The sequence below is a fragment of the Stegodyphus dumicola genome, chromosome 9, assembly GCF_044657685.1.
Source record: "Stegodyphus dumicola isolate Sdum_Otavi_A_Nest chromosome 9, ASM4465768v1".
Taxonomy (NCBI): Eukaryota; Metazoa; Arthropoda; class Arachnida; order Araneae; family Eresidae; genus Stegodyphus; species Stegodyphus dumicola.
The window spans coordinates 127,774,236-127,798,809 of record NC_140776.1 but is presented as its reverse complement, the minus strand read 5'-3'; the positions used below and the strand labels follow the sequence as shown (position 1 = coordinate 127,798,809).

General features: G+C 31.5%; 1 protein-coding gene across 2 annotated transcripts in view; it reads left to right on the top strand.

Moving 5' to 3' along the window:
• Positions 1-24,574, top strand: part of stan (Protocadherin-like wing polarity protein stan) — a 602,571-nt gene that overhangs the window by 534,013 nt on the left and 43,984 nt on the right. For both annotated transcript variants that reach the window (XM_085824086.1, XM_085824085.1), the window contains 9 exons: positions 1,031-1,125; positions 1,238-1,447; positions 3,966-4,152; positions 4,262-4,507; positions 5,904-6,015; positions 7,961-8,140; positions 16,420-16,561; positions 20,282-20,500; positions 21,717-21,870. In XM_085824086.1, the coding sequence (XP_085680212.1) occupies positions 1,031-1,125; positions 1,238-1,447; positions 3,966-4,152; positions 4,262-4,507; positions 5,904-6,015; positions 7,961-8,140; positions 16,420-16,561; positions 20,282-20,500; positions 21,717-21,870 (1,545 nt within the window). The remainder of the gene's footprint in view (positions 1-1,030; positions 1,126-1,237; positions 1,448-3,965; positions 4,153-4,261; positions 4,508-5,903; positions 6,016-7,960; positions 8,141-16,419; positions 16,562-20,281; positions 20,501-21,716; positions 21,871-24,574) is intronic.

Genomic DNA, 24,574 nt, shown 5'->3' with positions numbered 1-24,574 from the left:
AACAGTAAACATATAAAATCTTTACTATTATTTTAAGATAGTTGTATAATTTAGTACAATTTTGATGCAGTTGCAACAATTGTGTAATTACTTCCAAAAATGCCCCGTTTCACATGGGGTTTTTAATATGGTAGTAATACTGGAAACTGTGAAACATAATTGTTAATATAATCAAATCAGAAATTACTATTCTTTAAGTACAAATTTATATGCTTATTGGATACTTACATTTTTATTGCAACGTTCTTATCTTTTTTTATTTCTTCTTATCTTCTGTGTGTCATGAAAATGTAAAACTTAAAGCAATACTTATTTAATAAACATTCAAGTCACTTATTAACACTATGACTATGTCCTTAAATACTACTACTACTGCCACTACCAGTTTATATATCTATTATTAATTCAGATTTATCCCATAATATTTATCTCAGACTTATTTATATCACACTGCAGATATTTATTTCAACACCAGATGCTGGGATAATAAATTATGCACACTACTAGGCACTACATACAAGCAACTTAATCAAAATGACAAGCTGTACTCCTGCTAGTAGTGAATTTTCCCACCTCTTCTCGAATCATCCCATCTTTCTCAGAACTTCATCCCTGCTGTTCATTTCCTCTGTTGTGTCATTCTGGAATAGGGTCAGTGCTACTAACAATCAGCTGGAAATAGCCTTACATTATTAATTGGTAGATGTATTTTAGAGTATGTTAATCTTTCCGCCAATCTAAATTATAATAGCATTAATGAATTTAAAATATTTAGGTATGGTATTACGAGAGTCTGGCCACCCCTAATTTTATCCGCCCATATACTTATACATGCTGCACCTCCACTCAGAGGGTTAAGCCTCCTCCTCCTCTTCTTCTTCTTCTTCTTTTTTTTTTTTTTTTTGGTCATACTGAGGATTTTGAACTTTTTCCATTTTTCCATTAAGTGATTTGGATTTTAGACACAAGAAAAATGGAGTTCTTTCCTGTGATGAAACATAAATTTGATTTCATTTTATATTTATTATAGGCAAAGCAACTAGATACTGTGCTCAAGATACAGGATGGGAAGAACCAGATCTTTTCAAATGTACTTCCGAAACATTCTTAGAATTGGCTGATCAGGTATATGCTGAAATATAATGCTAGGAACTCCTTTTTGGCAATATTTTTTTTAATAAGAATTCCCATTTTGCTTTGTAGGCTGTCTGGCATAACATTTGATTTTTCATTTCAGCTTGCTGTTATTGAAAGAGATAAACTTCCTTTGAGCACATATCTTGCTGTGAAGATCTCATCAGACTTGCAAATTGCCACAAATGTTACTAAAAATTTATATGGTAGTGATATTTTAATTGTGGATCGAATGTTGTATCATGTGCTAAAGTACGAAACCCAGCAAGGTGGTCTCAATCTGACTCATAGGCAAGATAAAGATTTTATAGAAGTAAGTATGTTTATTTATATTCTCTGTTTTAAAGATCTTATTTTAATGTGTTATAAATGATCTTTTAGTTTACTGCTAATTATTGAATGTCTTAAAGTGGTTATTCACAGGTCACATTATTAGAGCTATGTTTGAAGCTTTTAAGTGTAAACTATTAAATTTAATGACTAATTTTACTTAAAAACTGTTTGTAATCAGAAATACTTGTATGAAGTCTATAAGAAATTTATATTTCTATCAAATAAAGTTCCAGTCTTCTTATATTGTTATTTTAATATTAAAAAAAAAATAATGTGAAGGAGTTAGAACTCATTTCATTGAACTCATGGACAAGGCTTATTTTGTTCTTACTCTGAAGTTAAAGTGAGGGTCAATTGAAGAAAATTTCTGTCATTTGGTATCGAAATCTTGATATTTAGTTATCTAAATTAGATCACCTGTAAACTTGTGTTGATGAAGGGCCTACTATGAGTGAAAAGATAGAGGAACTGTCTAATAATTTATTAAACTGGCATCAAACACGGAAATGTTTGGATGGGACAGCTGCTTTATGTCAGTTTTGTGGTCTGTCACATGATAAAATACAGCAAACCTACTGTGGATTCCTAGGGTTACTATGTGAAGGAAAACAGGTATTCCATAATAATAACAGATATAAAGTTTTTATTCAGGCATTTGATTGGTTGAAATACAAACAATATGTAGCCTTGAATTTTTGTAAGAAGTAGTCTCTGAAAATATCTTCGTGAATTTCTCGTGAAAAGTAACAGAATTAAAGATAAGTCAATTTTATGAGAAGCAAATAAGGAATGACACTCATATAATATAATATCTGTTAATTAGTACATGATCTGGAAAAAGTTCAAAAATTGTAAAACAAGATTAACCTTTTCGCGACGGCGCACATTTGTTTAAAACGCTCGTGCGGGACGGAAGAGAATCGAAGGCAGTCACCGTACAGGACGGAGGTTTTGCATCGTTAAGCCTAATTTTATAACAAAAATCAGAAAAACAAAAGTTTCGCTTCTAGCATCATAATTTTTGGTATCATTTTAGATTATTACTTGAGCTCTTATATATGTTAAAATTAGCCCTTAAAACATTTATTTCTTTATTTTACATGGAAATATACTTAAAAATTGCTTATCTTCCATAATACTTTTCGGAAGAGCTATTCAAATTATTCTAAAGTTTTAATTGATAAAATCCATCAATAAAGTTTAAAATTATTAAAAAGAACACAATAAAGACTATTTACAGTAAGAAGTAACAAAATTTAAAATGAAAACGAGCGTGGTAAATTTCGAAGCACAGAGAAGTATCACCTTGTAACTCTTAGAAAAAGTATCACTTTTTAACTCCTTAGAAAATGAATCAGTACTCTCATTTGCGTTAGTAAATGGTTCACTAACCATACTAGGGTATTCTTCCTCTGATAAATAGCGTCTCCTTCCCGTCATAATAGACTGGAGGTGAGGCTTTCCTAAATAAAAAAAGAAGGAACGGAAATATATCTGAAGGCAATGCAAAACGTAAGAAAACTCCGCACAGTAACCCTAAAAGACCGTACAAAGTAGAGGAAAAAAATAGAATAAAAAAGGAATTGGATATAAATCAGATACGAGAATGTTTTCATTAGCACGCAGCGATTTAAAGAGCCGAGCTGCGTTTGTTTACATTACGATTTCCCCCCTCCCCAGCCACAGCTGACAAGCAAAATACCAAAAACAGCCAGAATATAAACAATCTGAAGGTCAGAATACTAAAACTACGTTCAGTTTAAATGTAATGGACACAGAGTGCCATCTAGTGGCTATTAAAAATTGTTTCAGCTTAAAATGCATATCTGCACTGCCCGTTCACTTGGCCAGTTCTCCAGGAGTGCACGGGTGAACCGCCCGGGCCTCACATGCGTCCGTACGAAATGCATATATGATTCGCCCGTCGCGAAGAGGTTAAATTACAAATCAGAAAGAGATATGTCAGAGAAGAAAATAAATATTTATGTTAGGATGCCTCAGTGCTATTTGAAGAAAGTTAAAAGGGGAGAAAAAACAGAAAATTGATATTTCATACATAATTGCTTTTAAATCAGTCTTCTGCTATTTCTTTACTTACATAAGTATTCTGGCATTTTCTTATGACCTGATACTTTATTCTGCAGCGTGGCATACCCTTTCCTCAATTGAATTTGTTAAATGTTAGAAAAAGAAACTTGGAATAAAAATTTGTCTTAATCTATTTAGAAATTTATAGCTCACATTTTGAAAGTTTTGATTGTTTATTCTTCTTTTGCTAGTCATACAGAAATTTGCAGTTTTTTTTTTTTTTTTACGAACAACTCACTCTCATTTAGATTACAGTTTTTATATGAATGTTCATCTTGATAGTCTAACATCTAAGTGGCTGATTATTATTACTTTAGTATTTATATAATAATAAGGCAAGCTTTTCTGTTCACTTTTTGTCATTTTGATTAGGAAAGAATAAATTGTGTATTTAAAATACTCTTTTTTAGAGCCTTGTAGAATCTGCCAGCAAAATTCTAGAACCAAGATATACCTCCATGTGGGATAGAATTGCAACATTCACTGGTACTGGACCAGAGCATCTCATATTTATGTTTGAACAATATGCAAGAACTCTAATTCAGAACCAAGAAGATACATTTACAGAACCTTTTGAAGTTGCTTCTAAGAATATGGGTAAAAATTCCTTTCAGTTGTTAAACAGTAAAATTTCAGTTTTATTTAAAAAATTACCTGATGTAATTCTTGCAAATATATCTAAGTTTTCAATGTAATATGGTTGCAGTGTTTGGATTGGATACAGTTTCTGCATCAGAACTTTGGTGCCTTCCACCTGGTCAAGAAAATACAAATTTTGCAAATGCTTCTTTGTCTCCAGAAATGTCAAAATTTGTTGAAGTAATTGACATGGAAGAAGGTCCTTCGGTTTTGATCCCAAAATACAACAACTTCCCTGTGCGTCAAAAGTATATGGATGATGTTACAAGGGCTATTGTTCCATTGAAAAATCTCAATATCAAAGCTGGAAATGGTCGGGTTTTTTTTTTATAATATTGTTATTAAAATTAATAATGAATATTCTGGAACACTCAACTCCATTACTTCTCCAATGGCTTTTAGTCCTTGGAGAAGTAATCCAATCATTAATATATGATAAAAATGCCTTATAGATTTTATGCTGTTAAATGTTTTGATTACTTTTTCATAATTTTTATGTATCGTTTATAAATATTCTGATAAAAAAAAGGCAACAGGTCCATCTAATACCTTGAAACTGTAAATTTCTTATTAAGATTAAAACTTTTGTACTTTTATAGATTAAAACTATGCTTTCAGATCTCTAGATTTAAACTGAGAACTCTAGATTTAAACTAGTAATGGCTACTTATAGGTAAATTTTGAACTTTGGTTACAATAAACCAATGATATAAAGTATGTTGAACATCATTGTCCAGAGCTAAAGAAATTTTCTTTCTTAAATTCGTTCTTGATTTTGAAAGGACTTTAAAAGCATTTAATTTTTTGAAATTATTGATTATGTGTTTGGAGAAATTTCATGCTCTTTAAGTATTTTATTTCTCTTTCTTATTTTTTGTCTTATTTATGTATGATTTCAATATTTAAACTAATTATTGGAGGAGTTAAAACAGCAAGAATCAGCATAATATTCACAAATTTTAGACTTAAACCTTTGAAGTAGTCCAGCAAATTTATGAATATTATGCTAATTCTCCTTATTTTCACTCCTCCAATAATAATTATTTGACATGTTATTTTAAATCAAACTAATGTTAAATTTTTTTAATTTTAAATAAATTAAAAAATTTTCAAAATATTTGCTTTAAAAATGAATAGGTTTTTTTTTTTTCCCTCTCATATAATTGTTAGTATATAATAATGCAGATGAATTATAATAGGAATAAAATTTCAAAGTATAGTTTATTAGATACATAAATTGCTTAGCATCAAATAAAACATAGACATATTATATTTTGTTTGTGAAAAGTGTGCTAGGTTAGGGAAAGACAAAAAACTCTGGTCTTGTTTGATTCTGAAAGAAATCCATGTTTTCTTTTAAAATATGCTAACGTGTTTCTCTTTTTCAAAAGATAAAGAAAAGCAATTTTTTCATTTTTGTTTAAGGCCATGGTAATGAAAGGATGTAGAAGGAAAACAGACAATGTTTGCTAATGAAATTTAAACAAATAAAAAATTAATGAAGGAAATCATTATTTTCAGTCAATGAGTTATAAAACAGTTTCTGATTGGTAATAAATTCAACATTGCTTTTGAGTAAATTCATGGGAATTTAAATAAAACTAATTGAAGCTGTAAATTCACTTAATTAACTTTGTTCTAAAATATATTGTAGTTTCATGTAAATTATTTTGAGACTTATATGTGATATAATATTTATGATTCTTTAGATTTCAAGAAAGCCAAAGGTATGCAGATTTTTAAGGACAGCGGTGTTATTGCCTATGCTATTTATCCCACAGTTGGCCAGATGCTTCCAGACTTCTATGATATATCTGTCAGGTAAATTAGTTACAGTATACAAAAGTATACAAATTAAAATTTTGTGTTTAGAAATGATAGTCATTTGTAAAACACAGAATATAAGTTTAAAATTACCATTTTATATTAATGTTCTATTCTCTACATGTCAAATTCATTGCTAAATATAAATTAAATATTAGTTTTCTATAATAACATCAGTCTGTTTAATTTTCAATTAAAATTCCTTGCAGATTATATAAATTAATCCTTTGCATTCATTTATATTTATGGAGACTTCTAGTCAACTGGGAATTTTTTTTTTATATTCATTTCAGATGAAAACATTTTATGGGAACATATTGCACCTCAGTTTGCAGGTTAAGTAGATAAATTATTGCTGCCACCTTCACACACATTCCAATATTCTATTCCATTGAGAATGTAGTCTTGTATTACAATATCAATAAAATATTTTTTAAAATGGGTGAAAAGAACAAAAAAAGCGCTACCCTAAAAAACTTATAAGCAAAAATGATCCAAATAATTTTGAAAAAAAAATTATATTTTATACTTGTGTGTATACTTTATACTGCGTGGTATGATAGCATTCAAAACAGTCCCCAATTTATTATAGCCAGTATAATAGATTAGGGACTATAAACCAGCATAATAGCCAGTTATATATATTGCAAATATATATAGTTTCATATCCCCCAGCTTACTTTTGGTTAGAACATTCTGTGTAGTTCCTCTTTCTTCCCCAAAATTTAATGCAAATTTGTGGTTTGGTAAGATGTAGGATGACTACTATACAGTCAAAAGTCGTTAATCCGGACTCGTCGGGACTTCGGTGATTCTGGATTATCGATTTTTCCGGATTATAGATCATCAGTTTAAATCTCGAAAGATGGCATGCAGAAATTCTAAAATTAAAAATATGAAACCGTAATTTATGAAATAAAGTATAATTATGATCTAAAGGGTATCAAAATTTACAAAAAAAAAAAAAAAAGAAAAAAGAAAAAAAGCTTAATATTTATTTGTTTACTTTATTTAACATTTCTTTCAATGTAAGTTAAGTTGCTTCGTTTTATGTGATAATACTTTCTCTTTAATTCTATAAACAGACATAATTTCTTGTTCAGTTACAAAGTCCCGCTGTTCAAGTCCCATTAATTGCTGTGCCGAGAATACCGACTAACTTGTCAATCGAAATTTTTTCGTTTTTACTAACCTCTCTATCACATTCTTCATATCTTTATCCATTTTTTGCAGCAATTCCACTTTTTGTTTGTTGGACATCGAAACATACTTTCGTTTTGTAGATCCTTTGGAAGTTCCAGCATCGGAAATTTTATTTGACATAATCGAAAGTTTCAAGTTTACTTTTATAAAATTGCTCTTACAGTCTGCAAAAAATAATAAGCGGGATCCAATTCGAAGTTTAAGGAACAACGCAATCATTAACATTAACTGAAATATATAATTAGATAATTTTAGCTTACACCGTCTGTTATACATTAAACGCGCAGGCAAAAACGTATTCTGCACTTGCGCACACGCATATGCGCAGTAGTCAAGGTCTTACGCGCACGCATAAAACGCCTGTGCGCATGTGCCAACGCGGCGCATGCGCAGAAAGTTTTTAGCTTTGAGGTCCAGATTATAGATCATTCCGGATTATGGGTGTCCGAATTAACGACTTTTGACTGTACTATATTGTGACATACAAGAGCGATGGTAAAGCATATTGTAATGGCATACAAGTCCAAAGGGTTAAAAAATAACTTTTTATAAATGTCAATTTGTAAAACTGTAGAATTTTTTAGAAAATATAAATTAAAATTAGGCATTCTGTAATAATCTGAGTAAGTAAAATCATATGAAATTCTTTCCAGAATATAAACTAAAGAATAACCTTGTACAATAACAATAGTATATATATATATATATATATATATATATATATATATTTTTTCTGTAGACAGAGATTCGGGATCACTCTTTCTGCCAATACTCCCATGATGACCATCATAGCTCAACCAGCTAATAGCAGTACTCTTCTGGGAGAAAATTTATCTCAGAATTTCCGCTTCAGGTTTAGAATTCATGATGTGACTGATCATACAAGCCCACAGTGTGCTTACTGGGATTATTCTTTGGGGTATGGCATACATTCTTTTTAATTTATATGAATTTTAGACAGAAGTTTTTTATATCTATCTATAATTATTATGGCATATTGTAGTATAGAAAGTTTTCTGCTTGTAAAATAGATGTAATAGAATTTGGTTATTGTGCTTTTGTGAATTGATGGCACTTGGCAAATGTTCAGGATAAAGAAAACCTTCCAGATGTGGTTAGTAGGACCATGTAAAATTAAGATTCAAGTTTTCTGGCTAATTTTTTTTTTAACGTAAGATCAATTATTTGTAGATTTGTGTAGCTTTTATAACTCTTGCTATTTTTGTCTTATCTTGATGAAATTTTGTTTAATTATTTTCTGTATTTCAAAGGAAATTATAAGCTTAAGATTGATGTTAGCGTTGCCTCTTTGTTTTGTGATTCCATATATATTTGCTGGAGAGAAAAAAACTATTTTTGAAGAGGACTTTGTTTTTGGCAAGATAATGCCACTGTTGTCTGATGTTTATTCTTATAATCTTTAAAAGTACTCTTCAGATCATCTATTTAAAAATTTAATATGAGTTTATCACTACAGGTTGCATAAATTGCAAAAAGAATTAATTAATATAATTTAAATTCTAAGTATGGGAAATTTTATCTTTAAGTTCAAAATTGTGCAGATGAAATAAGTTTGTTCACATTTTAACTTTAATTCTTTTGAGATTATTATACAACTTTTGCACATAAGATTTACAAATTATTGTTCAATAAAATTACTTAATTCAGTATCCTTTTGGTACTTCCAAAAATACCATATACAGTGGTACCTCAACATACGAGTTTAATTCGTTCCGTAACCTTGCTCGTATGTCAAATTGCTTGTATCTCAAAGCAATTTTCCCCATTGAAATTAATTGAAATGCCATTAATCCGTTCCAGCTCCCAAAACACCACCTCAGTTGTTTTTGTTAAGTGCTTTTGAATAAGAAAAATGTATTTACAAGAAGAAACATTTATTTATAAATAACAAATACATATACTATAAAAACATAATTAAAAGAAAAAGTGAAGTGCTTACGGAAGCACTTAATTTTTGTCACCAGTCTTCGCCTTTTTGGTCATGCTTTGCTCATTTTCACCTACAGATCATTTAAAAAAACTGACCAGAAAGGTTTGTTTCTTCCTCCCTTTCAGGCTATTGCAGAAATGAGTTAGGCAAGTTTCGTTGAACAACTCCGATGCACACCCAGTTGCAACTTTTTCGAGGTGATAATTATTCATGAACTCTACAACTTTCTCCCACATTCCCAAGATCTCCTTTATATCTCTTGTAGGGATAACTTACTCTATCTCTGGCTCCTCTTCAAAACAAATTTTTCGTTGAACCACCGTATGCTGCTGCGAATGTAGATTGTGTAATTCCTCGGTTGTCAGCTCCTGAAACTGTTCCTCGACGAGTTCATTCACATCTCTCTCATCCACCTCCAAACCTATGTATTTTCCCAGAGAAACAATCTCCTCTACCACTCCGGGCTCCAATCCTTTGAAGGCCTTTTCAGCTCAGGCCACAATGCAGAGGTTAATTTCCTCATTTTAACACCCAGCCAGGCCTGATCAATAATTCTTAGACATATCACGATGTTAAAGTGGTCCTTCCAGAACTCTCGAAGGGTAAGGTTTGTGTTCTTCGTCACTTCAAAGCAGCGCTGAAAAATGTGCTTGGTGTACAACTTCTTAAAATTAGAAATCACCTGCTGATCCATGTGCTGCAGAATAGGAGTGGTGCTGGGTGGTAGGTAGAGAACCTTTATAAACTTGAAGTCTTCGAGATTTGGTGGGTGATCAGGGGCATTGTCAAGGACGAGAAGGACTTGCATGGGTAGGATGTTTTCCTGTAGATAATTTTTAACAGAAGGCCCAAACACCAGGTTTATCCACTCCACAAGGAATTTCCTGGTGACCCACGCCTTCGGATTTGCCCTCCACATAACTGGCAGTTTTTCTTTTAAAATCTTATGTGACTTAAAAGCTCTGGGATATTCTGAATGGTATACTAGCAGAGGCTTGATTTTGCAGTCGCCGCTCACATTAGCGCAAAGTGCTAATGCGAGTGGCAACTGCAGAATCAAGTTAATCTATCCTTCATGGGTTTGTGACCTGGCATCATCTTCTCCTCTGCCGTTATTTAAGTCCTATTCGGCATCCTTTTCCAGGAAAGCCCTGTCTCGTCACAGTTGAAGACTTGCTGGGGATTGTATCCTTTGGCTTCTATCAGTTCGGAAAATGTTTTGATGTAAACCTCAGCTGCCTTCACATCCGAAATTGCTGCCTCACCATGCCTGAGGAAGGAGTGAATACCGCTCCTTTTCCTAAAGTTGTCAAACCAGCCCCAACTGGCTTTAAGCGAGTCTTCTGATTCCTTGTTTGTGGAAGTGTATGTGATCTGCTTCAGCAAATCACCGTAAATCGCTCGGGTCTTCTCATATATGATGCTTTGTGTTAAGGTTCCTCCTTAAAGCTGCTTCTCTGTCACCCACACCATCAGTAGTTTCTTCATCTTTTCATGGAGAGAGGTCTAGAGCTTAGAAATTATTGTAATGCCCTTATCTGGCGTTATACCCTTTATCAATTCCTTCTGTTTAAGCACAGTACATATCATTGATGTGCTATTCCCGTACATCCTTGCCAAGTCAATTATTTGCACACCTTCCTCATGTTTTTCTATGATTTCATGCTTTAATTCAATAGACATCATCTTCTTCTTCGGACCCATGGTTATAAAAACAAATGTGATAATGTTTTGTAAATGTACAAAAAACGAAAACCCAACTTATCAAAAATGCTTCAAAAACGAGGGAAGCAAGCACCAGGGGCGTAGCTAGAGGGGGGACAAGGGGGGGCAGAATCCAAGTATGACATTTTAGAATTAAATGTTTTCCATCCTTGGCAAGCAGTAGGGGGCACGAAATCTTCAGTTGTCCCTGGGTGCTGAAAACCCTAGCTATGACTCTGACAAGCACACAGACTGAGGTCTAGTCTGAGGTGGGAGAAACTGTTAGACGCTGCACACAACACCAACATGCGCGCGCATGTTGCGGTCTTGTGCAGTGGTGTAGTATGTGATTCCTCGTATCTCAAATCTTGCTATCATCTCAAAGCAAAATATCGCTCGCTTGGCGGCTCATATCTCAAAACACTCGTATATTAAGGCATTTGTATATCGAGGTACCACTGTATTATGATTTTCTTCTAGAGGGAGTTTTAATAAATTCTTCCTACAGCAGAAAAGAGAAAAAAAATGGAGAATTGTGATGGCATTTTGATTATATTTACAGCTATTAAAGTTGTGTGTAAATGTAGCAAATTTCAACATATTTCAAAAGGTGGTTGTTATCATTATTTACGGTATTTTTTCTAGTCATTATTTTAACAAATTGCACCAGTTATTCATTACAATAATTTAGCACTCAGCAGAAAGCAGAAAAACATTGTAAATACATATACATTTTTTTTTTAAAAAACACGTTGATTTCCTGTTTGACTGCAAGTTTATAAAAAAATCTCCATCAGGCCACAAGCATGGTTATACCATATGCCAACTGTTTTTGATTGTAACAGAAAATAAGCGCTTTTAGAACAAAGCATTTCAGGACATGCATTTGGTTGAAAATCTTTGTTCAAGAAAGAAGTATTTAAGAAAGCGAATGAGATTTTGAAAATTATTTCTTCTTTTCAAATATTTGTTCTGTAGTGACAAATGGTAATTTTTTTTTTCATTAAAATTGTTTCCCTAATTTTTTTGGGTATCAAAAAAGAAATGGAAAAGTTATACCTTAGTGAAGGATATAGCAGTGAATAAGAAACCCTTTATGAGGCTTACAAAAATTCAGATATTAGCAATGAGGAAGAGCCAAGATTTTTCAGGAGAAATATAAATAGAATTACATTATTAATTTCTGATTTGGGTTCTGATAAATGCTGTGGAGAAGAATATGTTGTAGATATTATTGATCATATTTTACAAGAATTGTGTGTAGATTAAAAAAAAAAAAAATTGGTAAGAAGTACCATTCAGTTTAGGAAATGGATTGAATTTAATTGTTGGCAGCAAACATTTTCTTTTCTTTCTTTCACCATTCAATAATCATTTTTCAAATACCTCCTAATATACCTCATAAGTGTTCAAATAAGTGTCACCCAAATACAAATGATCAGACTCTTGGCTTAATCAGAATTTTTGCCATCATCTGATTATGGGTGATGCTTCAATCAATAAACCAGCTTTATGGGTTTGTGTCCCTTTTTATCTTGTGTAACAGACTTTAACACCAGATAGAACTCCATATGAAATCATTTCAATCAGTTTTAGCTGAAAATTATGATAGAGGTTATGTAATTTTAGTATTGTTTTGGAAAGCTTTTGTGAGCTTCTTTTCAATATGTTTAGAGTTAAGTGATCGCAGGTAACAGGTTCCAGATCGTATGTAAAACATACAATCTGGAATTTAATCGGCATTAAATTCTATCAGTTAAAGAAACCATGAACAGAGGCTGATCTTTTAAAATTTAGCCAAAAACAACAACAATAGTTTGGCATAGATTTGAATGAATCTATGCCAAACTATGATTTTGAGAGCAATGAAGACACAGATCCCCCTTTTTTAAGGAGCAAAAAGATTTTTGCTATATCTTTGCTCTTGTAGAAAGGACCTATGTCTGAAATCAACAGAGTTTTATTTAAAATGTGTACCAAAAAAACAGTTGCTTTTTTTGCTGAATTTTTAATTTTGCTTTTGTGTTTTTTTTTCTTCCAATTTGAGATGCTTATTTACTTGTAATCAATAAAAGCTGTATTTTGCAGTATTTAGGAGCACAGACATTGCATTACATAAGGAATTAAATTTAAAAATTGATTTGAGAGAATACTTTACAGAATTCTTTCAAGCAATCTAAGCCATTTTATTTCTGATTAATCTTAGTATTATACATCTCATTTAATTGATGCCCAATTTTTATATGATTCTTTTTTTCCCAGTTCAGTATTATATTTTAAATTTCATCACCATTATTGATTTGTTTTTAGTTAAAAGTAAAAATTGTATTGAAAAACAACCAACAATGGTAACTGATTTTTATTAAAATAATAAATGAATTTGCAGTTAAATAACATTAAATAAATGCCAAGAAAATACAAATACAGTACAAAGTCCGAAATCTGGACATTCAATATCCAGAATGATCTAAAATTCGGACCTCAAAACTCCCAACAAAGTTTTCCTCATATGCTTTACGCATGCACATTTGATTCCCCCCTCTGCGCATAATAAAACATCTGGAGAGCCCCGATTCTTAATTTCATTTAGACACTATCACTTAGACACTAACCTTATTATTGAAGAAACAATCATTTTAGCATAATAGCATAAATTTGTACCATCAGTAATTTGGCTGCGTATCTGCTTCCCACACATCTCAAACCGAAACATTTCACATAGATACATTGTTGATCTGATACCAACCTGGTGAATCATTATTTATTATACAGTAAAATTCCAGAAATCCACAAAGCTTTGGACCAGAGGTTGTGTGGATTTTAGGATTTCGCGGATTTCAGGATAAATCATAATATTCAGACTAAAATTGCAAAATAAATAAGGCATATTAGATACATTTAATTAAATTATTATATGCATTATTGCAATAAGTTATTATATGCATTAAATTATTATTACATATATAAATTGATTATATTATTCATTGTATTATAAACACAGCATCGAGGTTTGCCGATTTCACCTCATGCACAGATTTCCGGTTTCGGATTCCGGTGTTAGAATCACTGTTGCTGTAAAATTTCAACAGCTTTTCTTTATTTTTCCAAATATCATGCACAATCTTATTGGAGTTCCATACGATTCTGCTATAAACCGAGGAGTAGCACCTATCTCCATCTTTTGCAGAACTTGCACTTTTTGCATTACCGTCAATGCAACATGTTTATGTTTTTCAACATTACAAGCAGTAAAATCATGAGTGCATTTCTTATCTGTAATTGTATTAAAAAGGGCTGAAATTTAAAATATTCTTAATTTTTCCACAAAATATCCGGATCAAAAAAAAAGGCAGCACTAAATAATCTCGTGAAATAACAAAGCTCAGAAAATACAACAACGTGAATCGTGAACTTGAAAGAAGACTTGAATGAATTGTCTGTTTTCTTATCTCGATGCAAATTAGAGGGGAAAAAACTTTTATCATGATGTGAATAATTTGTTATTTCCATTATGACTCATTATTATTTGGTAATTATGATGTCATTATTTGGTAAGAATTTTTTTTCCGATATTTCGGATTCAATGTTGCAGTTTCCGGAACCTATAAACTGAATGTTTATATTTTGAGAGGCAACACAAATTTCAGGAGTTGGCGGATTTCAGGTCGGCAGATTTTTGGTATTTGACTGTATTTTCCTTTCATCATCGCATGTTTATCAAAACTTGACAACTTGAGTAATGACTCATGTAGTTATGCCTAAAAAAATTTTTTATGTTAGTAATTTAATAATAAAGGAACCTTTTATGTTAACAATACCTTGCTGATTATTATAAATTTAAGTTAAACGCACTAAAAAAGTGTTGACGAGGAAAAATTTGCCAAAAATTTCTTTCCATATGCTAAAAATAGATTTTGCTGATGGTACTCATAGACACAAAGATTACATTTAGGGCTATTTGAATTAAGAATAACCGATTTGTTATTCACATAAACCCAGAACCAGCACCAGGGCTCATATGGTCGCAGCGAGTAGCAGAATTTAGGACCCACAGAGACTGCATCAGGTGGTAAGATATCTAGCACTGGCCCTCAATAAGACTTAAGTATATGTGGGAATTTATTTATTCAGAACTCTGATAAGCCTTAAGCATGTGCAAGAAATATACGTAAGTATAATAAATAACTAAACTAATATAATTCAGGCTTAATTGTCTCAGTGTGGGATGAAACAAGATAAAATTTAACGGAACAACTTGTCATTAGTTGCCAAGCGCATGATGCATAGTCAAATATGTATTGTGAAAGATAGCTAAATTTGATTGTGATAGCTGCTAATTTTAAAGGTTTTCGGATATCGCAAAACAAAGGTGAAATTTTCCAATTAACAGATTTCTTAAAGAAATGTAGAGAAGCGGTAATAAATGAAGTTGATATAAAAGAAGTGAAGAAAATGACAGAGAAGTTGCTGAAAATGAGAAAATTTCAATTGACAAGTTAGTGGGAATTCTCAAAACAGCAGTTACAGGACTTCAACAATGCAACTGAACAAGAGATTATGTCTGTCTACAGAATTAAAGAGAACGTATTAGCACAAAAAATGAAGCAACTCAAACAACTTTCATTGAAAGAAATGTTTAATAAGGTAAACAAATAAATATTGAGTTTTTTTTTTTTTTTTTAAATTCTGATACCCTTTAATACTTCATTATTTCATAAATCCTGATTTCATATTTTTAATTTTATAATTTCTACATGCCATCTTACTAGATTTAAACTGATGATCTATTATCTGGAAAAATCCCATATCCAGAATCCCCAAAGTCCGCCTGAGCTCGAATTTCAGACTTTGTACTGTATACTCATTTTTGCAAATTAATTTTTTTTCTTTCTCATATGAAACATGTAAAATCTTAAAACTACAAATATGAAATCACTGAAGTATAGTTATATGTATATAACATGAGAATATAAACATGTTATTTAATTCTATATGGGGATTTTTTAAAGTATAATTAAATACTGGCAGTTGAATTTTGATTTAATTACAATCAAATGCAGTGAAAAGATAATTAGCTTTAACTAATGATTGAAAAGCAAAATGATAGTATAAAGATAATTAGCTTTAATCATAACTGTAGTAAGATAATTATTAAATATTAATATAAATATTTTAAATAGTATGAACAATTAAATATGCCATTAATGATTTTATATAACATGCATAATTTTATAGTTACAGTTATATATATTATAATTTGTATAAATGTTAGTCTAAGATTACTTTATAGTAATTATAATTTATAGTGTACAATAAATAAAACTCAAGAATGGGGAGCGTAATCTACAAAATTTTAGCATATCATTGAAATTCATTGAAACATATTTGTATATTGAAAGATCTAGCTGAAAATTTTTATTTTATGGCGAATTTGATGAAGTGAAATAAAAGATTTTTATGTAAAGCATTTGTCTATTTTTATAATTTTGTAGTAATATTTTACAGTCTGTGTATTAACCAAATTTGAAACTATTTTTGCATAGATCTAGAGGCAAATGGTCAACAGAGGGTTGTAGTACCATAGGAACTAACTACGTTAGTGTTCTCGGAGTTCAGCCCTACGTAAATTGTTCTTGTTCACATCTGTCAACTTTTGGTGTATTAATGGACATCACAGATAAAGAAGTAAGTATGATAAAAATTCCATTCAGAAGTTTTGCAAATTAGTGATCATGTTTTGTAATTCTGAGAATTTTTCAAAAATAAGTATTTCAATATCTTTATATAAATGACACTTGTACACAAGATGCATGTGGTAATTATCTTTACAAATAACACAAAATTAAGGAAAAGTGGTTTGTAACATTACTATTCTATTTGTATGCAAATCATCTTCTCAAGCAATGACTTACTCAGTCAACAACAACAAAAGAAAAAATACTGAACGAGTGTTACAAGGTCACTGTAATGATAATGCATGCCTAAAGCACCAAGAAGAGAAAACGTGAAGTAATTTTGGAGATAAACTGTTTAAAGACACAACATGCCCTCGGCAATGTCCTCGGCTTACTTCAATAATTTCGTACAATAGTATTCATAACATACAAAATTTTACAATTAGAACCTTATACAATATAGCAATACAATACTCAATTCCCAATACGAAATTTTATGTAGAATGCAACAAGTTTTATAATTATGAGCTAACATAATTAACTAAGCAACTTTCCTCCTGGGGCAGTATTGCAGTTTTTGTAATTCCACACTTAAGGATGGCTCTTGTTGTTCAAATATCTATTATGCTAACCTTACCAACAACTTTAACAAAGTAACATGTTATTTTATTTCTGCTGTGAGATTTTAATATTAGGCATAACAACAATCTTATTCTGGCATAAATTTTGAGCACTAGAGAAAGCAAAATTTTTTAGTTAATGGAATTTGAGAAGAAATATGTAGAAGTGATTATAAATGTAGATGATGCTATAGAAGTTTAAAATAAAAAGATTTCAGTTAACGGTATCATGAGAATTCTTGACATGGCAATTACAGGACTTCAAGAGTGGGACTTTATAATTTAGCAATAAATTGTATCTGCCTATAAAATTAAAGAGAAAATATTAGCACACGCCGTATCAAAACCAACAAATACCGAGCCTTTTTCTAAATTTTGATTCCCTTGAGATCATACATAGTTTATTATTGCATAAATATCTTTCATATTTTTACTTTTATAATTTCTTCTTGTTATTGTATTAGATAAACTCATAATTTGAAATTACCAGAGCCATAATGATTCTGGATCTTGGACTTTATACTGGTTTCCAATACTATTACAGTCAAAAGTCTTTAATCCGGATGTCCATAATCTGGAATGATCTATAATCCGGACCTGGAAGCTACAAACTTTCTGCACATGCATAAACGCATAATGCATTTACGCATGCACATATGCATATTACATATACGCATATGCATTTTTGCATGCACATAATACGTTTACGCATGTGCGTTTAATGTATAATGGACGGTATAAGCTAAGCTAAAATTAGCTAATTATCTATTTCAGTTAATGTTGCAGATTGCATTATTCCTTAATCTTCTAATTGGATCTGGCTTATTATTTTTTGCAGACTGTTAGAGCAATTTTATAAAAGTAAGCTTGAACTTTCATTTATGTCAAAAAGAATTTCCGATTCTGGAGCTGCCAAAGGATCTACAAAGCGAAAGCATGTTTCGATGTCCATCAAACAAAAAGTGGAATTGCTGCAAAAAATGGATAAAGGCATATCCTTTGTTTATCTAACCATTCCGAAATCTGTTTATCAATTTCACGCTGTTCTGCGAGGGGGGGGCAATGAACTGGAAGTTGATCTGTCAGCACTATCCTTATCTCAGAGCAGCACTATCCTTATCTCAGGGCAGATTTTTTTATTTTATTTGGCTTATAATTCCTTTCTAAATGTAGTATTTCGTCTTGATGTACTCCATCTTTGATATGATTTAAATCAAATTCCTTGTCATTATAAATATCACGAATACACATCAAATAGTTTTCTGATTGCAATTTTCTAATTTCAACTATGCATAGTAATATATGCTTTATGCATGCACGTGTTGAAAGAAATGTTTAATAAAGTAAAGAAATAAATATTAAGCTTTCTTTTTTTGTAAATTTTGATACTCTTTAGAGCATAATTGCTCTTTATTTCATAAACTACGGTTTCATATTTTTAATTTTATAATTTCTGCATGCTATCTTACCATATTTAAATTGATGACCTATAATCTGGAAAAACTGATAATCCAGAATTGCTGAAGTCCCAATGAGTCCGGATTAAAGACTTTTGACTGTATTATATTCATCAATATTATCATGACACCCAGAATATAAAATCCAATCAGTTATCTTGCCATCTCATAGGCAAAAGAATGGATATACTTTGTCCAATCCATCACATTCATTCTCCTCATACAAAAATTTAATGCAGCCTGTGTATCTATCATAGCATATGTTGCTGCTGCTTCTCAGCCATGCAGTCAGCACCAGAATTTAAATTCATGCCCTCCCCCCAAAGCTATCTCTAATACTTTTTCATACATAAATATCGCAAACATATCAACTTATTTAAATTAACACTTTAATTATGGGGCATACCAGTTGTCTCTGTTTGTAGAGCCTGTCTCTGTTTGTTTGTAGTTTATCCCATACAGCTTGCCTGTGTTTGTTTGTGGTTTATCCCATCTAATCAACAGTAGCATGAGATCAGGTCCATGAACCCATGGTTCAAAGCCCCGAAGAACAACTCTAGGACAGGAGAGCAGTTAGCTCCTCTGGCAACCAATGCAAGACAAGATATGGTCAGCAGTGGATTGGGTCAAGTTGCATTTTGGTCATATGGGATAGACTTTAATGCCCAACACAAAATGTAGAGTGTGCAAATGATCATTTGCTTGCCTCAGTTAAGGAGCATCAAGGTGGTTACCAACATGCCACTCTGTGGAAGCTTTTCTCCAAAATGAGTTGATTTCAAACTTACCTGTGAGGCAAGTTTTGAGAAGGAAAGGTGGCCATCATCAGGAGAATCCTTAAAGCTGTCCTCCCTAGCTAGTCCATCTGCTATCTCAATACCACAAACCTGAAAATACCCATTGAAAAAGTATCTTATTAAGGACACACAAGCAACCCAAATGCTGGACAGTATTCATGGTAGTTCTGTCTCTATGTTTCCACCACACAGCCAAGTGCAGTATAGAGTTTTGGTTATCGCTCAGAATCCAATGTTATTAGTGACTCTGTCATTGACACAATAACTCGAGGCTTCATCAATAGCAATGATTTCTGCCCAAAAAATGGAGCTGTAGTCAGAGTTTTTCCTACAAATCCTAATTCAGTTACCCTGCCTGATAAATATTCCATTACTTGAGAAAGCACCATCACCCCTGTTACTGTCAGTATAAATCTGTAGTGCAGTCACTGGGAATTTGGTGAATAGCTCCAAAACCACCTGCCTAAGATTATCCTAAGAATGCTGTATACCTTTTTTAGTATAAGAGCAAAGTTTGGTCTTAATGGAAACTCTATCGATAAACGTCACAGCAAACTTCAAGCAGCAGGCCAGAGAGACATGTTCAACTTCACTTCGCAGCCATCTATCATTTCAGCATGGCTGAGTGAGCTTTCTCTCTTAAGACAATGATTGTTGTCCAGTTACATACAGATCTAGAGGTTCTATGCTGATCACTATAACTTGGAAAGCCACGTCTTCAATGGGGGCCAAATCTGGCTTTATTATTTTTTTTTAACGTTTGTTATGAAATTTTTTAGCATTTTACATTTCTACTGTATTCTATAATATTAATAAATATATTTGTGTACAGTATAATTTATGAACTTGTTTACAGTATTTCATGGAAGAATCAACAGCTCAGGATGTTGTGTCCTATTTGGGGATAGTAATTTCACTGCTGATGCTGCTGGCAGCCTTCCTTATCTTCTGCCTTCTGAGGGGACCTCAGACAAATAGCAACAATATCCATAAAAATCTAGTGGCATGTATTTTCATTGCACAGTTGTTGTTTCTCATAGCTCTCAAGCTGAGGCGACCTTTGGTGCAAAGAGAAGTAAGTGTCTTGAGCTCTTTATATTTCTATGTTCATTGGCTTCATCTTAATTTTCCTAAGGCAGTTAATAAAGAAAAGCTAGGCCAGAAATATCAAAAACCTTATTCTATTTATGATAGAAAATTCAGCAAGATTTAACTTTTAAATCCAAAAGATTAAACTTGATTCAGAAACAAAGAATTTTTGATCCGAGTATATTATTCTTGAAAAATAATTTGTGGATGAAGACTATGCATGATTCAAAGAAAACCTTTCAATTTAATTAAAAATTTTTGAAAACTGAAAATGTCCTGCCGTTTTTGTGAGATACCATATATGCCAAGACTTGGACTTTTCAACCCTCAAATCCTATGTAACTTGATTTGTATTTTAGATTCAGAAGCTCAGATCTTTACCTTTTTTCATCATTCAAGTCTTTCATGCTCTAAAATGCTGCTAAATATTTTAAATCAAGACTTGAAAAATTACTTTTTTGACACTCAGTAGATGCATTCAGTAAAAAAAATCAAATGTATTTTTTATTTTCTTTTTTCTGGGGTAAAGAATTTAGTAATGGAGGGAAAAAAACACCTTGTGATTTTCTTAAACTTTTGGAAAGGTATTTATATTGAATGTTTACCTGCCTTAACTTTGGTAATAATTCTTACCACTCTGCTGTTGCTTTGATTTAAAATGTTTGTGGACAATGTTAAAATTTTAAAATTCTTTCTTCAAATTTTGTGTTTGCAGAATTGCTAGGCTTTTTGCTACTCTTAAATTTTATTATACTGGCTCTGTCTGTTTTTATCTTCTTGTTAAATATATGTGCAGTATTGAAAAATGTGTTCTTAAATTTGTTTTCCATTAAATGCAGATTTTAAGTTTCATACTCTTAAATTAAACTTTTAATAATAATTTTTCTTTCTACTTCTTCTACCTATTGTGGTATGAAATGTTCAAGAGATTCAAGAGACTTTTTAGGATTTAGGTTAAACTTAAAATTTATCCCACATTTAATGCATGCAATATGATGATTATAGTACAATTGTGTAATTTTATATACCTTTTGCTTTCAAGATTAGATATTAATGAAGTTCTGAGGTTTTTCTTCATTTAATCAGCACTGTTGGTAAAAGTGCATTACAATGGTCTTATTGCATTAAGTAATTTGTAGTGACTGACAATATTTTCCTAGAAATATATGCTTCAATTTTTTTTTTTTTTTTTTTTATTTTAGTTTCCCTGTAAAGTGGTGGCTATCATGTTGCACTACATGTTCTTGTGTGTGTTTTCCTGGATGTTCCTTGAAGCTGTTCACATATATAGAATGCTTACTGAAATGAGAGATATTAATCACGGACAGATGCGGTTTTACTATTCAATTGGATATGGTAGATTTCTTTTATTATCTAAAAATATGCAACTAGAAGTTAAAAATTAACTTTAAATGACACTAATGTTTGTTGTTTAATGGAATTTTATTAAAAATAATGAACATTAACAAATAAATAATCCAGATAAAAATGTATTTAATTTATTGTTATCTTATGTTAAAAATAGACATTTTAGTCTTAATTTGTGTCATAACTAAATATACCTCTAAAGAACATGTATCCTTAAAATGATTTTAACCATCATACTATTATTTTAACTACTGAAAAGAAAGACAAAAATTTTTCTTTCAAGAAACTTTCTATCTTTTATTGAAAATAATTTTCCTGCATAAAATATTGATTAGTACAAATAATATATATGCTTTACAAATTTAGAGCATGCCTGTGATACTATTCTAAACCAAAATGATATAAAACAAAGAAGCAATTACCATTAATTTGCATGGTAAAATTTTTTAAATTTTCTTAGAGATGTTAAAACCTGCCAAATCCTTACTAACTAATGCATAAAACTTAAAAACAACATTAGGAGTTAGAATGATTTGATAAATAAACAGCCTATATAAATAAAAATAGCATACATAATTTTATTTTATCTTCCAAAAGTGAGACAGTTGAATACACTGGAAGGTTTACAGGCAGTGGCAGTGACAATGGTGCATGGAATCATTAGAAATTAGGTAGTGGAAATACATGGACTATCTAAGTGAGAGTAGTGATGTATCATGTATCCAAGTGCTGAGTTATCTCATATTCCTTCTTCTTTTTATGTTATTAAAAATTAAGATTTATATTTCTCACTAGCATAAAGTAAATAGCATAAAGTAAAAATAAATTTTTATAAGTGTTATATATTAGTAATTTTATAAACTTTTACAACTGATATGCTGTTATCTAGCCATTTGCATATAGAGTAATGTATGGATTTATCCATTTGGTTGTCTTGTTTCTAATTATTTTTTAGTGAATTTCATTTCAAAATATTTTTCATAAGAATTCATCCATTCTGCATTATTTCTGTATCAATATGAGTATTATATTTTTGAAAAACATTTCTAAGAAATGAAGCTATTGGACTTCCTAACAAGATTTGTCATGGAATGTTTAGGAGTGGATGAGTTTATGAACAAAACAGGACATGCAACATTTTACCCCCACAACAAAGCATATAAACTGAAATGCTTGTACTTAACAAATTGAAATCATAATATATTTACCTGAGAGTTATAAAGACCATTGTGTGAAGAGGGGATGCCTAGTAGATTGAATATGCACTACATAGCTGTGGTTGTTGTTTGAAAAGTGTGATACAGAACGCAGGCCTACTTCATTATTAGCAAGTAGTGTTCTGGAGTAATAAGTGTGTTGTGTAATTAGCCAAATAGCTTACAATCCTCATGTGTACAAATATTAGTGATGGGGGATGTAGAAGTACCTGACAGACAACATGGTTCTACATTGACAAGCAACTTTGTATGGAAATTGTTTACCCTGTTATAGCAACAAAATTCACAGCAGGCGTTGCCCTTAGATAAGCCAAAGAAAGTGTGGCAAATTATCATGGCTGTTAACATGGTAGCATACGGAACAGGAAATGGCACGATTTTCCCAGCTTCTGTATACCAAATTTCAGAAAGCATATAACACAGAATTCATTATTCCCTTATGGAGAAAGCATCTTGAGTGAACAAAAGCTGCTGTAGCTGTCTGAGTGTGCATCCCCAGTTTTAGACCCCAGAACATATTTCTTTCACCACTTAAAGCATCCCTTCCATTCTGAACATAAAACTTAACCATCCCTGACATTTGCAATGTTTCAGTCTGTGAGCCACTTCTGTGATTGTGATGCATGCATCAACTATGCTTTCAGCACTTTACCATGTGATGGAATGATGCACATGTATGGTATGTGTAAATTTATGTTGAGAAAAATTTTTAATTTTATGTTTGGGTATTGTTGGTACTGGAATGCTTTATACATTATGTTCCCCAGCCTGTAGTTGGAAATATCCACAAGTGCACGCCTTGCTTTATATGCCCTTCTCTGGAGACTAAAAGCAATTATGAAATGTTACACATCACTCTTGTCATTTTGTTTGTGTGCTTATCTGCCTTTGAAAGTTTTAAGGTGATTGTCGTCAGGATATCTGATAACTTTTTTGTGAGAACTTTATTTAACTCACTTTAGTTTTTTTTAAAGTAACTAAATTGGTCACCCATATTTATACTAATTTCAAAGTACTTTCAATTTGCTTTCAATTTGGAGAGTGAAAGAAGCTTTTGTTGGTGGCATTATTCATCAAGTCGAATATTGTCCACCATTTGAAGCACATTTTTCATCAACTAGAGGTAACCTGTAAACTCTTGTCTGCCAATCAGCATAAACCATCAGACCAAAAGTGTGTACAAAATTTGAAGACAAATCGGGAATATTTTCTGTGTGTAGTACGTTGCTACCTTATTTCCACTTCAAGTGAGTGGTTTTATTACACTATGCAATTGCTAACAATCCCATTGTGGCATTAGGCATGAGCAAATATCATTTTATTAATAGTGTTACGAATTTGGTATTTAAAAAGCTAATATTAGTTCAATTATAAATTAATTGGTTTTATTTCTCACGCAGTGCAGCGCGTGACGAATATTAAAAGAAAGCTAAGCCGGAAAATTGAAAGTAAAAGAGCGCGTGCATTAAATAAAT